General features: G+C 38.8%; 1 protein-coding gene across 5 annotated transcripts in view; it reads left to right on the forward strand.

Annotated features, from left to right (window-relative positions):
• DSE (dermatan sulfate epimerase) overlaps nt 1-16576 on the forward strand; it is a 37819-nt gene extending 21243 nt beyond the window's left edge. For all 5 annotated transcript variants that reach the window (XM_072855725.1, XM_072855727.1, XM_072855724.1 and 2 more), the window contains 4 exons: nt 5703-5956; nt 9752-9991; nt 11496-11703; nt 13562-16576. In XM_072855725.1, coding sequence (XP_072711826.1) covers nt 5703-5956; nt 9752-9991; nt 11496-11703; nt 13562-15323 — 2464 coding nt within the window. In that variant the 3' untranslated portion in view covers nt 15324-16576. The remainder of the gene's footprint in view (nt 1-5702; nt 5957-9751; nt 9992-11495; nt 11704-13561) is intronic.
• The last annotated feature ends 1502 nt before the right edge of the window (nt 16577-18078 follow it).

Raw genomic sequence — 18078 nt, forward strand, 5'->3', positions numbered from 1 at the left:
TTTTTGTTTTGGCAGTCAACCAGAAAAATGTGGAAAGGGTGAAAGCTGAGAGGTTGTTTTGGATGAAAGATTTTTTCAAGGATTTTTCTTTTTTCTTTCCAAAACAAAAATTGGAAGATATTGTTCCATTAATGAAGAAAATGTTCCATTTGAGCACAAGAAAATATTTTGTTTTGGAGGCTTTGTAAGAAAAATACTGAAAATTTAGTCTAGTTTATAAAATAAATGTTGGTGGTCTCATTCCCCTTGGTAGGTATACTCCCTCTTGGTATGTATACTCCCTCTGACCACGGAAGAATATTTCTCTTCTTTGCCTGACGAGAGGTTTAAAGCTGTATCTCCTTCTCCCAGAAGTGGGTCAGAACAATAGCAAGGGTCTGTGGAGTGCCAGGGCATGGCCATTGCCATTGCCATTGGGAAGACTACAATTACGCAATCAATTTCAGGATCAGTTGGCCCCATTGCGTGCCCCCTATTGCATGCCACATTTCCATCCACACTTGACATTTAATGTGCGTTAAACTCAACCATGCTGTTAGCTAGCTACCATGTCTAAGATAGATTGCGTCGAAATGCACTAGAGGGCTGTCCTTGAACTAATTTTCACCTGTGAGCCTTTAGAAAAGAGCCCTGACTCATTTCCTTTGCATCCACCTAGTGAGAGTGAGAGGTTCAGTACTGAGGATGGAGTATTGGCATGCTTCCTTCAATCATTAGCTTAATCTGCCCTCAACCTCCAAGAGTTACTCTGCAGTAAGTAATTTGTCATGGGAAAGTTCGGAGCATTAAACTTCAGGATGTGGATTACTTGTGTAATATACGTGTCAAGATGTGCTTAATGCTTCATTTTGCATGCAGTGATGCCATATTACTTATTGACAAAGAGGCTAGAAATCAGATCTCACACTGCCTGGAAGGGTATTCTATTTCTCAAGTTAGAGAGCGTTATTTTCCTGTTTGCTTCTATTTGTTGTTAAGAACTGGATACAAAGTGAAGGAAAGGCGATTCTAAACATCCCACAGATGATGATCAGGCAACTCACTTAGGCAGGAGTGTTTGATTTAAGTCCTGCCTTGAACTGGGCAGACAGTGTTTTTTCCCTCTTGGCTTATATTTCTTAGAGAAATGCTAATACTCCTGGCCTCAGGAAGGAAGTAGTTATTAGTAGAGAGAAATGAGGGAAAAATACAGAAAACCATTTCTACTGAGAGAAGAGACATTACTAGCATTAGGAATGTTGTCAAGAAATGGAGAGGTTGTGGTAATCTCACCACAATTTTTCTTGTTTTTATTGTTGTTGTTGATATTGATTTTTACTTCCCATCCAAAATTTTATACAATTGGTATACTTATTTAGAGCACAGAATCGCATTTAGTGAAGGTGGTATGTACACTCTTAGCCTTGGACAATGCAGTGCATGCGTCATGGTTCTTGACATCATAAATTGATGACTGAAGAACTGGGTCTTAACCCCCCCTTCAGATTCATTGTTCATTGTAGAAGGCAGCAAATCTAAAACAGATAACCACGTTGCACCATGCTAAAATTCTCAACACGTGTAGGAAAACCATAATACTTATCCATAATACCAACCTTATCCATGATCTCTATTTCTCCAGTTTCTTCATGGAGGATTTATATCAAACTCTAAATGTTTAAAATAAAGTAACAAAAATACTTTATATGACACAGATGAAGAGAACTTAACACCCCTGGCATGTATTTGTCCTGTGCCGTTCACAGAATTTGTCCAGACAGCAGTTCTTTGTGCGGAATGATGCATATGGCTTTGGATGTTTATAGAGTTTGATCATTAGGCAGCAAACCTGTTCAGCACTTTTTGCTCTTTTATAAACCTTCTCAAGTTTCCAGACAGGCACCTCTTCCAAATACAGGTATAGGTATATAGGTGTAAAAAAAAAAATTTTTTTTGTACTATCTGTAGGGATGCATTTATGGTTTAGCTGTTATTTTAAAATATGCTTTAGAATTTTTGGAACAACTGTCTTTGCAAAAAGTCCTTGTGTTTGCAACTAAGTAGTTGCTCTATACTAAAGAATCCATTACAGATATTTTTATTTGCTTTGGATTCTTTTTTGGTAACATCTGATATCTTTAAAAGACCGAAGAGGCTAATGCACCATTGAGGTAAAGGTTACTTGCTGTCTTCAGACACAGTTAATTGCTAAGCTGAGGTTCATACTATCTGATGCTAAGTTTTACTCCTGAGAGGCTTAGAAAATAGCTGTTTTCCAGTGCAAAGCATTGGCATGTTTTTATCTATCTTTATTTGTACAAACACACACAATTTTTCTTCAGTATTTCAGAGCAGAGTAGTTAATAGATAGCCCTGAAAACTCTTTTTTCACATACTATGTTCAGTGCAGGCCTATGGTACCATGCTTTCCCACGGTTTATCAGCCAGGCTGTTTACCAAATCTGACACTGGAGATCCACTTGAAAAATGAGAGCGTAATTTAGATACAAAAAGCATTTAGTGCTTGCTACTTGACCATTATTCTTGTGAATCATGTTCTACATTGTTTGGTGTACATTGCTTGGTTCCATTGAAATTCAGTTAATGGAGGCGCACTGATTTATATCAGCTAAAGATATATTACATCAAGAGAGCTTCATTTTAAGAACAGATGTTGACTGTGGTTTTGTATGTTTAGAAATGATGGTCTTTAAATCGTCATATTTAATTTTCTCTATTATTTGTGTGCATCTCCTGTGATATAGAAGTTCTATACAAGACTTACTATACAGAACTGCAATTTGAGGGAAGTTATGACAAAATTACTTTGTCTAACATGAGGTGGGTAACTATGCCAGTATGTAGGCTTAGGATTCCTAACATAAGGTTTGTTACACTGAAGGGGTTTTTTTTTGCTAAAGAAATTGACAATCTAACTGCAGTCATAACTGATTGATTTAGCACTTCCCGTGTAGAAGAGTGCTTTCTATTTTATCAGGAGTGGTGCCATAGAGACTAATATATACTCTTATACTATAGAATTTGATGCAGTATTGCATTCGAAACCAAACATAAAGTTAGTGTACATCTTAACAATGAAAGTTACAATAAATCAGTTCCACTGTCAAATCCCATTTAAGATGAAGTCAAGTAAAGATCATTAAATAGCTTTAAGCACATTCTAATTAGCAATTTGTATGTTGTTATAAGGATACTGAACTTTGAATTAAATGTTTTAAATTAACTCAAATTCTTTTATTGTTCTTTTGTTCCCCCTAATGTATAGCTTAGCCTCAATCACTTTGTAATTGTTCCACGCAGGGGCCTTTAAAGTGATATTTCCTGTACCCATTTGAACTCTGATTTCTGAATGTGCAAAGGTTTAGTGAAAGGCAAAACTAAAAATACTTTGGAAATTAGGATTCATTATATAGCTGGTCAAAGGTATGTTCGTGTGTCAGAGGATTTCTGACAGCAATCACAGTGCCAGGGTGTTGCATATAACCAGCATAGAATGCAACTTTACTTTCACATATAGGACTAACAACATTTTCAGAGCTTTTTCAATGATAAGGAAAGATGAAAAAGCAGAAATAAAGATGCAGAGAATTAACTGAGATTGGCAAATAATCAGTTAACTCGGATTTTCAATTTTTGTGCTTCAGTGATGCAGTATAAATAAATGTGGAGAGTCGGAAGAGTTGCTTGTCCAGTTCAGCTATGTTTTCTTCCAGTTAATCTGGAAATACAGAAAGAATGAGCATCTAGGAAAAGCATGTAAATGTTTTGGCTTACAGGTCTGTAATTTTTTGCACAACAATTAAGTGAAAACATAAGTAAGCAATTCTACTATGCCTGGCTGGAAGTCTTCACTGATAAGTTCAGAGTTTGAACCAGGGAAAAAACAACAGATAAATGTTCCTGATGTTGACCACAGAGAATAGCATGTGGATGTGGAGAAGATGAGTAGTAAATTTCTAGAACTTTTTTTCCTGATGCTTTGACAGTTATTTGTTACCACACTTATAGCTGTCTGTCTTAATATGGTTCACAACCATTTTCTGTCAATGCCTGTCTGTTAGTCAAGAAACAAAATTCTGCAAACAAAATAATCTAGACCAATAAAAACACTGGTTCAAAAAAAAAAAGTCAAATCCTGCTGCTCAATGCTGAATGCATTCATGTATTTAATTTAAAATCTGTGAGATAAAGATTTCATTTAAAAAAAGGAAAAATGAATGTATAACTTCCCTCAGCAGAAGATAGGATTGAAGCTGAGGGAAGGTGAACACTTAAAACTGTTGGAAATTCAGCTAATCAAAAAGCCTACAGAGGCTTTCCTTACATACAGGTGTGAATGTGCCAAGTTCATTTGAGTTATTCCAGTGATCTTAGATATACTGAAATAAAAATTAAAGGTCATTCTTCTCATTTGTACATGTTGTGTTTTACCATAGTTGCAGTGCCCTAGGCTGATGGTCATAATTTCTACGTGGTTCATTCATGCACATTGAGTGCAAATAAATGCTCCTATAGCAGAATGAGGATTTTTTAAAAATCTTGCTCTTTTGGTATTTTTTCTCATCTGTTTGTTCACACTACTGCTTACACAAATTAAGATGAAATCATATTTATAGAGTCATAGAATAGTTGAAGCTGGAAGGTGCATGTCTTCAAGAGCACAACACAATTTCCACAGATTGCAGTAGGACACTCTCTCATCTCAACAATTTAAAATTCATTTCTGTAATAAAAAATATATTGCAAAGAAAGTGAAAGAACAACCATGAAAGCAACTGATGATGGTTCAGTTTATCACAGATTTTTTTTTCACTATGTATTCCTTCACATTTCCTTTTCTGTAGAACCGTGGTTTGAAAGTACTGTCAGCACTGCAAAACTAAGTCTTTGATACACAATATATGCTTGATTTAAGAGAAGTATTTGTTCTACACTACCTCCACCTCCATTATGAATTTTCTTGGTACAAATTTACTATTTTGCTAAATTCAATGTAATCATTGAATACAAGCAGGTAGTTCCTAGAAAATAATTTTGAGTAGTGGCATCATTTTACCTCTATTTTATGTTAAACACTGTTTTTTTTAATGTTATTAAGTATGTTAATTTGAATTGTAGTCATGAAAGTAAATTTCATCATCTCTACTTCTATCCTTGAATGCATTTCGGAAATGAAGAAACAGCATAGTGAGTTATTTTATTATACTTGCTTTAAAGACAACTTCAGTCCCATAGCCACCATTCAGGAATTTATCAACATTTGGCTCCTTTGGAAAAGAAAAAGGTTGTTACAGATTTTTGGAGGAGTATAAACTCTGGGATATTACTTTCTCACAAAAATGATGTGAATCTTGCTTTAGATAAATAGATTCCATTTCTGTACAATCAATATTCTGCATATCATCTGTTTCTCCTAGCAAACCCCAGAATATTGCAAGCACTGTTTTAATATTTAACAACTTAATCTTTCTAATAAAATTAATGAGCTTTGAAGTTAATGTTGTCCATACTTAGGAAAGAAAAAAATGGTCTCAGAGACTTGGTAAGTAGCTTACTACTGTGTTAAAATTCCACATGAATTGCCTAACTTCAGAAACATTAAGTCATACACACCTCACAGTATGGTAATGGAGAAAAATAAGTAGGTGAAATCAGCATATTAATTAATTAATTAATTGATCGGCATCTTTCTTTATTGACAGGCTAGTGAAGGATGCCCCATGGGATGAGGTCCCTCTCGCTCACTCCTTAGTTGGTTTTGCCACTGCATATGACTTCTTGTACAGCTATCTTAGCAAGACTCAACAGGAGAGATTTCTTGAGGTAATTGCCAATGCCTCGGGATATATGTACGAAACATCATACAGACGTGGATGGGGCTTCCAGTACCTCCACAACCACCAGCCTACCAACTGTGTGGCCCTGCTGGCTGGGAGCCTGGTTCTGATGAATCAAGGTATGTGCTAAACCATAGGAACATTTTTCTGAAGTTTGTCAACTTAATCATTTATGCAGCAAAGTTCAGGAACTGATAGAAATGCCTCTGAGAGTACGGCTGGATTGGGTTTGCTCTTTTGCTGCTTAGAAAAATTTAATTTACTGAATAGAACAAAAGTCTGTGAGCAGATGTACAAGGTGTAATATGTATGCATATATCCCTGTGTATAAAAATTCAGTTATCTAAGTGATTCTGAAACTCTTATCTCACTGTTTGTAAGAATTAAAAATCCCCTTGTGTATAGTCTGTCCAGTCCAGATTTACAGACAGGGTCTTTCAGGGTAGATTATCAGTAAAGTGCGGTGCCCTTGGTCTCCTTACACAACACATTGAGAAGGTCAGCACTCCATGCTCTGAGCTGGGAGCTAGGCAACAGGATAACCTGGAATTTCATCCAAGACTTCTGTCCTGTCTCCCTGAGAGAGCTGTAAAGGTGTCACTTTATCCACCCAAAGGCCACAGCTCAGGACCTTTCTTTCCAGCATCCTTTTCTATGGCAATGAGCAGGACTTTACCTTTTTCCCTCTGAACTATGCCCTTGCACTCCGCAACCTTCCTCCAAGAGGTGTCTGTGCCAGGTGTCATCTCCTTCTTTGCTTCAGGGACGTCCTTCCCAGTTCCCAGGTGAATAACCTCACCAGTTCCTTTTGGCTGCTCTGCCTGGGACTATCCGTCTCCTCCTGTCTGAGTGATACACAGTGTAAACGAGAATGCAAGTCACAGAGTCAGAGGGAGAGAGCAGATAAGAAATCCTGACCTTAAACCCCAGTGGTACTTCGGCTGAGAGGTGGAAGTCATGGAGCCAGCTCCTGCTTTTATAAGAATGCGTCAGTATTTTATCAAGTGATTATTTAATATGTACTAGAAGTATTTTGAAAACAGGATGCCCAATGGAAATACTTAGTTGCTGCAAGTCAAGGAGAATCTAGTTTCTGGATGCTGATGGCATTGCCAAGCTCTACAGCCCTGCCAAGCAAAGGCACATCTGCACATTGTTGGAGCTTTCAGATGCCCAAAGAAGTGTGAAAAAAAACTTTGACACCTACTGTGTTTGGGAGGGTCATCTTTTTGTTGACTCTTTGTCAAAACAAGCACATTCACTGAAGTGCATGTGCTGAAAAGCAGCAAGAGTATGTGTGAAAGTTATTCCCTTTCCTCCTATCTTGCCTTGCACAAATTGAAGACTCAGATCATGTTTATTCAGTGGGTTTTGCTAAATTCCTCATAATTCCATCCTTCCCTGAGCCTCCGTTGTTGCAGAAAGCTGACAGTTTGCGAGATGACTCTGCTTTTCATTAGAGTATAGACCATAAGTATGCAAGTTGTGCCAGACAATGGTAACATCACAAAGTTGGGCAATATTTCTTTCACCAAAGGTTGGTGGGTTTGGGTTTTGGTTGTTTTTTTTTTTTGGGGGGGGGGAATTCAGCAACACTTGAGCAATTTGAAAATTTGTGCTGATATTTCAAATGAAAATAGGTCAAAACATCCAGACTCTATATTTCTGAATTAAAATTCTGTTGTTTTCAATATAAAGCAACTTTATTTTAAAAAAAATGAAATTTAAATGAAGTTCTTCTGTTTGTCTAAAACAAAAAAAAAATGGTTTCTTAAAAATTCTCATTCCAAGATGAAAGGCTTTTTCTGAAGGAGAAGAAAAAAAGGGAGGGAGAAAAGGAGTAAACATACTATTCTCCCTGTAGCAGATGCATAGCAATTGCAAATAGTGTATCCCAGTGTAGACCTTTCTTCCAAAAGGTTTAAATTTCAACTAATAATTTTAAACACTATTCAGCTATTGAAGCATGCAGAGACTAAGTAGCCAGATTAAAAACATGTAAACATTGTCATAGGACTGAAAAGTGAAACTAATTGAAATGAATTCCAGGCACACAGATATACTGAATTCTTTGCAGTTAAAATAAACACTCAGATATTCAAAAAAGAAACTTGAGTAAGGCCTAGTTTGATATAGATACTGCTAATTTTAGGTGAGATTTGTTCTGTTTTGTTGTGTAGCCTGACCCAGTGTTGAGTCTCTTACTTCTTTATTCTAACATATTATTATTCTTTTAATATTCTACAAGTATAGGGTTATAGCATAGATATAAACTAAGTAAACAGAACATATATGCATTACAATGGTAAATAGACTGTGAAGAACCATGGAAAATAGCATTCTTGCTAGTGCAGTAGTCAAAAGCTAGCTATTGTGGCTGTTAATGTCACAAGGGAAAACAAGGGTGGAAGCATTTGGGATTTTACTCGGACAGAGCGCTGTGCTCTCAACTCCATCAGAGTAATGAAGCATTGTCAAGATAGCTGTGAGTGAAGTAAGTAGAAGTTAAGTAGTTCCACCTGTCCCTGTTGCTCAGGCCTTCCCCACCGTATTTATCTCCTCCGCCAGCGGATAAAAATACCACGTTAGATTCAGGTTGTCTGTTTAATTTAGATATTGCAACTTTTTTTCCTCTCTGTTAACCAAGCAGGATTTGGCAGCCTTGACTAGTAGGAAGCCTGAATTGCTCATCACTCTGCTGAGCATAAATACAGTAATTGTGGCAATGACATGAAACAGTCTTAGTAGCAGGTTTGAATGTAGCTCATACTCACTTAGCCTGGCATGTGCACTTCATTCAGCAGGCACCGCTTCACAACGTAATGGGGCGTAATGTATGCCAGCTGAGCTCTGCTATATGGTGGAAATAAGTCTGGTTAAATCTGTGTCCAGACACTTTGAGCTGGGTAGACACTAAGTTGTCATATAGAAGCACGAGCCAGTTGGTCTCTCTTTAGTCCTACCTCTCTTGCCAGTGAATCCAAAAGAAAATAAGAGAAGGCACGTAGCCTTTCCTCTGCTGGGATCCACGTGCTGCCTTCTGCAATACATAAATGCAGTGCTGAGGCTCTTGTGCTTGTACTTGTTCCTTGGTGAAGGCAGACAAGCCCTGAGAAGGTCTTCTCACAACCTCTTCCCTGCTCTCGATTTGTGTAGAGCAGACAAAAATAGTAAGATCTCTGAAAGTCTTTTCTTTAGAAGAAATATAACTGTTTAGGGCTTGTATATGTGGAGGCTGAAACTTAACCTAGCTGGAAGAGTAATTTTACTCTGGAACTGAGGAATCTGCATTTGGAATTAACCATGCAAAACTTTTCCAAAATAAATTCTATTTGGATAACCCTTTAGGTTGTACAATAAAATAAAAATGAAAGTAGAACGGAGCATGTCTTAAAATAGAGCAAGTATTAGTAGAATATCAGTTGACTGCAGCTCAGATGTGAACTTCTTTGGTTTTTGAAACTCTGAGGACCTCCTTACCATGCTGGTGATCATGCCAGTGAAAAATGACTGATTAGAATATTTGCATTATTGGAGCCCTCTAGTGGGGATCGTAAGTCTGTTTTCATACGGCTTTAATTTGAAATACAGTAGTCTTGGCGTGGCTCTTCCCTTTTTGCATGTTCTGAATGCATTAAGGAAATTTTCTCTTTAAGATGGGAAGCATAATCCCACATTATTAGCAAAAGGCGTTTGATAGATTTTCCCTGCTCATGTGACCTTGCTTTGCTGTGTTTAAATATAGCGTTTTATTTTTCACCCTAGAACTACAGGGACGCTGCAGCTCTAGGTTGTATTTGAGAGCTCTGGATTGCAGATTCCTTGCTGCAAAGGATCCCACTGTGGGAGTACAGATGACATAATCTATGACCTATGGTGTTGTAATAAGATTTGCCAACATCTTTTTCTTTCAGGCTACCTTCAGGAAGCTTACTTGTGGACCAAGCAAGTGCTGGCAATCATGGAGAAGTCAGTAGTCCTGCTGCAGGAGGTCACAGATGGCTCCCTCTATGAAGGGGTGGCTTATGGCAGCTACACGACCAGATCGCTGTTTCAGTACATGTTTCTTGTCCAAAGGCACTTTGATATCAATCACTTCAGCCACCCCTGGCTCAAGCAGCACTTTGCATTTATGTACAGGACTGTCCTGCCAGGTAGGTCATTTGGGTGAATGAAGATGAATCTTCTAATTCTTGAAGCAGCAGTAAATTTCATACTTGAAGTAGGCCATTTTTAAATAACATTGTACTTGCATTTTTTTTTAAATAACCTTTTTCTTGGATTTTACCTTCATCATCCATCAAAACAGTGACATCCTTGTTTATCACTGCTTATTAAAGATCATTGTTTATTAAACTCTTTAAAAGCAGTCAAAAGATAGGAACATCATTTGGGAGAAAAAACAGTGATTCAGAATTTGATTTCTGGTTTTCAGAGTTTGAAACAGACCTGTTTCTGGGGTTTTCCATTTGAAAAATGATATTCTTCGAGATTCTAACGGGTTTTTTCCTTTGCCAAAAGTCACACACTAAAATACTAGGTGAAGGGAATAGAAAATGATGAAGCCAGGGGAAAAGTATCAACAAAGTATAGGAAAGTTTTATATGATCACCAGTTTTCCACAAAACACTGAAATAGATTTTTATACCATTTTTATTAAAATATTTTTTCATATGGAAAATGTAATTGACTCAAATGATAGGTTTCTCTGTGCAGGGGTACACAAACCATTTTCTTTTTTCAATGTGAAAATTAAACAGAAATATCTGATGTCACTAATGGATCAATTTTGCAGGCTTTTAATAGTTCTGTTCTTTTGCTGGATCTCTCCAATCTCTCACAGAGTGTTTTAGCATCTCTGATTTGAAGTCCTAGCTGTGACTGAAAGATGGAGATGTACAAATACGAAACCATTTATAAGTTAATAAATATTGCTGACCCCTTCTAGCTTCAGAAGAGATTTAGTTTCAGGCAGCCTTGCAAGTTTTAGATGATGGTTTTCTGTTGCTTATTTGCAGGACAATTAATTAGGAACTTATATTGTTCAAATTCCTGGTTGAAAAGACAGTGATAACTTTATTGGCTATAAGAATCGCAGATCTAGCTGTCTGTGTAAGGGGGGCTGAGTGCAGCTTTGGCATGCCAGCATAGGCATGTAAGGAGGTCTCTCCATGTGAGACCTCGGGCGTCTGCTGGGAAGAGGCTCCTAAGAGCAAAGTGAACTCATGCTAGCTGTTTCAGGGTGAAGCTGATTTTTTTTTCCTTGGGGGAACCTGTTTTCTTTCTTCAGAGAGTTTGGATTGATACTGTTTGGATTGATAGGAAAAGTGAAAGCTGTAAAGGGAAAGTTACCTTTGCCAGATTTGAGTGAGGAGAGGAAGTGGATGGGACATTGCTTCTTACACTTTTTTGTAGTACTTTGACTGTCTGTAGCCCATAGCCGAAGAAGAAAGGCGAGTATTCAAGTTAGCTACAGCAGAAGGAAACAGCTCCTGTGTAACCTGTTTATGGCTCATTTACAAGTAGGTCTATAAACATCTGAAAAGGCTGTTTCTGTTTGTGTCTGTTAGTACTGCTTGGCTTCACCGTCATGCCCTACAAATGCATCCTTGTACGTTTATTTGTTCTTTCTTACCTTCCTTTTCACTTTTTCCCAAGGGTTTCAGAGAACCGTGGCCATCGCAGATTCCAACTATAACTGGTTCTATGGGCCAGAGAGCCAGCTGGTGTTTCTCGACAAATTTGTCATGCGCAATGGCAGCGGAAACTGGTTGGCAGAGCAGATCAGAAGGAACCGAGTGGTGGAGGGCCCGGGGACACCATCCAAAGGGCAGAGGTGGTGCACTCTCCACACTGAATTTCTCTGGTATGAAAGGGAATGAGTGGGCTCAAACGGAACCTGACAGCTGTTTGCTATTAGTGATAATTCATTATCTTTAGATTTGTACTGTAGAAACAGAGATCAGACTGGCCGTGTGCGACCCAGATAGTCATTAGGGTCAGAAGAACTTCTTCACTTGGCATAGATGCACAGTATCTATCGCTACAAGGAACACCTTGGTCTTGTCCTACATCTGCTTTTGTGTTTACCTTCTGTTGTCTATTGCTTTTATAGATAAGCTTTCTTTTAAAAGCTAAAGTAATGTAAGCAGTAGGGCATTGTGCTCAGAAAAAAAATCATGATAGATGATCAGATCCATATTTTCCTTGTAATTTACAGCTCCGCTAACTTGTATGTCAGTCTTCTAAAGGTAAGAAATGAAAAGACCCAAGAGGCTTTAGATATACATATAAATTCCCTCAGTTTGTGGAGAGAACAAGTACATTTTTGAGGAGTCAGTGTAGCTCTATTTCTCTCTTTTACAAGAAAAATATTATTGAATATATATTGTTTTGCATTTATGGTACACCCATTAGAATGCATGTTTATTAGGCTCCAAGCACCCTTCATCTTGTTATTTGCAAAATACAGAATCTCTCCTCTACAACCCCATTCCATCATTCTTTTCTCCTGTGTCTCCACGGAAATCTTGGGAATTTATACTTAGAAAATTATTTTTGATGTCAAAGAGAAAGAAATTTTTTAAGAGCACCTGAGTAAAAAAAAAAAGAAGAAAAAAAGAAAAAAATTATCGGAGTATTCCCACAATTGCCTTTTCCCCATGCTGCAGTGTTGCTCTTGTGATGAGCGTGTCCACTTGCATTGGAGTCTCAGGAAAGAGGTCTGCTTTTAGGGGAATCTCCATCAGGGACCAGTAGATAAAGAGTAGGCTCCCGGCGCTGATTGGAATTACCTGAAGCTGTATGCAGGACGTAAGCTGTGATTGTCTAGGGCCTGACAGAGGCTCCTGGTTAGCTGTAGAGAGTAAATCTGATGAGGAACCATCTAACAGAAATATTACTGGGCTTAATTATGGTTTTGTTTATTTTGGTTGCTTAACAACAATGCCAGAAGGTTAGGTTTTGTTCTCCATGGTTGTTTTTTTTTGTTTGTTTTAACTCCTGTAGATCAAATAAAACAAAAATTATAAGCATTTTAACCTTTTCTGGAATTAAGACCTCTTTTTAAACTGAATGTCTTATATCTTACAATTTGTACAAGCAAGCCATGCAAATTTTTCTTCAACCTAGTTGGAGAAGGAAACTAACATACACCGTTATATAAATCATAAAAATTTATCCTTTAAAATGCCTTTTCATTAATTTTTAGCTTATTGCTAGTTCTGTTTGGAGACTACAGACTTCTATAACCATCAGTTTGGGGAAACAGATACTCTGCTTCTCTTGGTTAAGTAGTCAGTAAATAGGTGCAAATGTTGATGTCTAGTGTAAAATAGACAGTGTCTACAGCCTGGTCCTAATGTGCCTTTTTTAAAGATTTGTATTGCAGTCAGTAGCTTTATGATATAAGGCAAAACGTGGCTAGTTTGAAATTAGTGGTACTCTTATTTTTGGACTGCAGAAGGATTGCTTGCTTTAAATGTGGAGCAGATGCTTTCAGCTATTATTTTGTAAAAAGCACACAACAAATTTGTATAGGGATTAGTATGATAAATATAATTACAACTACATGACTAGTTCACTCAGGAAGCATACATGTAGGCTTTATATTGTTAGCTTGCTCCTTGATGTAAATATTGAATCGTTTTTTGAGTTTTGTGCAGGTGCTGATAATGGAATCAGTCAAGTGATTTGTAAACCCATTTTCCTCGTCTTTTTGGCAGGTATGATGCAAGTTTGCGCTCCGTACCTCCGCCAGACTACGGGGTTCCTAAGCTGCATTATTTTGAGGACTGGGGAGTAGTAACCTATGGAAGTGCTTTGCCGGCTGAAATCAACAGGCCTTTCCTTTCCTTCAAGTCAGGAAAGCTGGGAGGACGTGCAATATATGATATTGTTCATAAGAACAAGTACAAAGAGTGGATCAAGGGGTGGAGGAACTTTAATGCTGGCCATGAACACCCGGACCAAAACTCCTTTACTTTTGCTCCCAACGGCGTACCTTTCATAACAGAAGCTCTGTATGGGCCAAAATATACTTTTTTTAATAATGTGTTGATGTTTTCCCCTGCCGTGTCCAAGAGCTGCTTCTCCCCATGGGAAGGGCAGATTACAGAGGACTGTTCCTCAAAGTGGCTTAAATATAAACATGACTTGGCTGGTGACTGTCAGGGACGAGTGGTTGCTGCCATGGAGAGAAGCGGGGTGGTTTTTATCAGGGGAGAAGGAGTGGGTGCATACAATCCTAAACTGAAGCTGAGAAAATTGCAAAGAAACCTCATACTTCTCCATCCCCAGCTTCTCTTGCTAGTGGACCAAATCCATCTAGAAGATGACAGCCCCCTGGAGGCAGCGACCAGTTTCTTCCACAATGTGGATGTGCCTTTTGAAGAAACAGTTGTTGATGATGTCCATGGGGCCTTTATTAGGCACCGTGATGGGATATATAAGATGTACTGGATGGATGACACTGGCCACAGCGAGAAAGCTACCATTGCCTCAAGGATGTATCCCCGGGGCTACCCATACAATGGAACGAACTATGTGAATGTAACAACCTTCTTGCGGCACCCCGTCACGAGGGCCATTTACCTTTTCATTGGGCCCTCTGTCGACGTGCAGAGCTTCACCGTCCGTGGAGATTCTCCACAGCTGGATGTTTTCGTTACCACCAGCGAGCACGCCTACGCAGTGTACCTGTGGCCCGTTGAGGATGGGTCCCGCTCTGCCTTTGCACAGGTTATTGCAGACCGCCAGAAAATTGTCTTTGACCGAGCCTCTGCCATTAGGACCTCCGCAGTGCCAGAAGTGAAGGACTACGTAGGGATCGTGGAGAGGAACCTGCAGCATTTTAAGCCTGTTTTCCAGCAGCTCGAGAAGCAGATCTTATCTCGTGTACGCAACACGGCTAGCTTTAGGAAGACTGCTGAGCGCCTGCTGAGGTTTTCAGATAAGAGACAGACAGAGGAGGCCATTGACAGGATATTTGCAATCTCACAGAGGCAGCAGCAGCAGCACGGCAGAGCAAAGAAAAACAGAAAGGTAGCCAAAGGCTACAAATTTGTTGATGCCGTTCCTGACATTTTTGCACAAATTGAGGTAAATGAAAGAAAAGTGCGACAAAAGGCACAGACTCAAGCACAAAAAGAGTTGCCTGTAGATGAAGACGAGGAAATGAAAGATCTTCTGGATTTTGCAGATATCACTTATGTGAAGCATAAAACTGGGGTGTCAATCAAAGGCCGATCAGGGCTGGCACAGATGGTGACGACTGCTCGAAGTAGTGCCCCATCAATATCAGCTTCTTATACCCGCCTCTTTCTAATTCTCAACATTGCTATTTTTTTTGTCATGTTAGCAATGCAGCTCACATATTTTCAGAAGGCCAAGAGACTGCATGGCCAAAGATGTCTGTATGCAATACTTTTAGTAGACAGCTGTATATTATTGTGGCTGTATTCTTCCTGTTCTCAGTCACAATGTTAGCAGAAGACCTCTACTAGTCGACCAGTTTATGGTCATATATGTCTATGCAAAAGCATTAACCCTAATAGGGCCAAAGTTTATCTTCTTTTTTCAGAAACATTCCAAAAACAGCTGGGGAAAGATTGGTTTCAGACCAGAAGGGATGGAAGAATAGGGCAAGCAATGAATATCTCAGAAAACTAAGTACTTAATAAGTACTCCTCCTTTGTGTTTTGAGTTGGGCCTCACATCTGAGGGAATGTTATGCTTTGTTCATCAGAGTTCAGTAATGTAAAGTTGTAATTAATTTTTTGGTGAGAAGAGCCCTTGTGATAGATTTGTTTCTAAGGGCTTTCTTTTTTATACAGAATTGGGTTTGCATTTAGTGAGTTTTCATTTCAGGCTGCTATGGATGTCTCAGGACATTCAAACACAAGTATGCAAGGCAGATCTTAGCAGTAGACTTCATTTCTCTCTGCCAAACCAAAGAATGCTTCAATATGGGATACTCCTGTATAATTATTGCAGACCCTTACATCATGTCATCTCTTCCATGCTTTACAATCATCTGGCATGGTGGGAAGTGGCAATCATGTCAGTACTTTCCAAGTGAGAGGCACAATGCCTAGTAGGCAGTAGCAGAAGGCAAATACAGGGCTAACTCAAAGTATAAAGGAACACAATTCTCAGGAAAAAAAACCTTTATCTTTCAGTCAAGTGTAGACTGTAGAAGGATGAATGCTATAGGGTCTGTTCTCAATTTTACAAGGCAGGGTTTCACAAAAGCTTTCTGTAGTTTGAAGCACATCTTAGTAGGGAAATAATGTCCTAGATCACTGCCCTTCCATATGCAATTGTAAAAATACAAACAAAAAACCAAAGCAATCCTGTGGTAACCTCAGCAATTGCCAGTATGGAAAAAGAGGTATTAAGGAAGTATTTAATGTCTTTTTTCTGTTCACACGGCTAGAAACAGAGGACAGTTAAAACTGTGTGAACAGCCTGTTCTCTATAAAGCAGCAGCAAGGGTTCTGCAAGCTCTTGGTGGCCCCAGGTCAATTATTTGGGGATTAGTGGTAAATGGAATAATGTGGTTTATGACAAAAATAAGTTTGACGTCTCCACATATATCCCCTTCTGTTCATTAAATTGATTTCAAAAAATCGTAGCTATTTGAGAGAGTGGAAGCTCTATGGAATTGCGGCATATCTGTATGTCTTTACAGAAAAACAGTTCTTCCAGTACATTTGCTAAATAAAAGCATTATAATTGTCTCTGTGGAAAAGTTGTTTTTCTTTGATTAAAATATTTTTCCCGATAATTCCAGTAGTGATGTTCATCAGCACTTTGTTCAAACCACAAACCTTTGTTTCCTCTTCCTTACACCTGGTTAGGTATCTGTTATCTACATTGCTGCTGTTAAGCCTTCTGCAAGTCTGTGTGTTGAAATGTGATGAGCTTTCCTTGTCTAAACATCTTCAGTGAACAGATCAGAATATTTTCACTAGGTTCCAGCTACTGAGCCAGTTCTGAGCACTGTATTCACATACATAGGCCCTACTACAGTCTCCAATGCCTGGATTTAGCCAATGAAATTTGGTACATTTGGTCTGAGCAAAGATTTAGGACCCCAGTTAATTTCTGATCCATGCATAGTCAGTGGAGAAAGAGAGCCTTCAGATAGCTACTTGGTCCACCTAAGACCTTGAAACACCTTCAAGACATACCTTTCCCTTTTCCCTAATTGCTAAAGGCATGTAGGGTGGTTAATCACCTATTTCAATTCACCCACTTAATTGCTTAAGGTGAAGGGAGCTGAGCCTGGGGAGCGTTGTCCAGTATAGCTCCATGTTTGTAGTGGTACCTGCTGAAAGTATGACTAGATTGTGACAGGCTGTGTATCACTGGAAATCTCCTTATTTCTGCCTTTGCACTGTGATGACATGAAGACACACAGAAATAGCTGTTGGGTTATGTTCCGTTTCAAAGACACTGTTGCTTAGTTTTCCAATATTAGGTGATATGTTATTGGCCATGAAACACTGAAAAATCAAGACACAGGTACTGTTGCAGTTTAGTTGTACGGCCTGGCACATCCCTCCACTGGGAGCTGGTGCCATAAAATTGCCCCAGGTTAATTCAGGGAGTTGTTATTCCTTATAAGCAAATAACCTGTGCTTGTGTCTCCATGTCCTCTTTGTAGACATATGAACCTTCAGGAAAATAAAGAGCTGTGGTAGCTTTTAGCCTTTATTGGGCTAATGTCAACAGTGGAGTTCATACAAATATTTCACTTCATTTCATGTCTATGCACATGTACCATGTGTCAATTTGCTATTGCTTTGAACAATCAGCTATAGAAAGCCAACCTATAGTCTAGAAGACTTTTGAGAAATACCTTCATTTCTTGGTCTGCTTTGTAGTGTGGCATCTGAATTCTAGCATGGGATTTGTGTAGCTGTCAAATGAAACTGCAGAATTACAGAGATTAGAAAGTAAGGTATGGTCGTGCACATTAGTGCTCATTTACACTATGCTTGTCTGCACTGTTCTAGCAATGCAAAGGGAAAGAGGTGGTTGCAAGAGCTGCCCATGCTCACAGCCAGGTCTTAAAGTAGCTTTTAAAGCAGACCAGCATTCAAATTAATAGTGTACATGCCATGATGGCGTGAAAGGAAATGAAATGGGTCAGGTCTCCTCCTGAATGGGAGACCAGATCCATTTCAGCATAAAGTGGGAAGCCAAGGGTTTTCCAGCCTGTGCTTGGTTTGCATCT

Source organism: Ciconia boyciana, chromosome 3 (assembly GCF_034638445.1).
Source record: "Ciconia boyciana chromosome 3, ASM3463844v1, whole genome shotgun sequence".
Taxonomy (NCBI): domain Eukaryota; kingdom Metazoa; phylum Chordata; class Aves; order Ciconiiformes; family Ciconiidae; genus Ciconia; species Ciconia boyciana.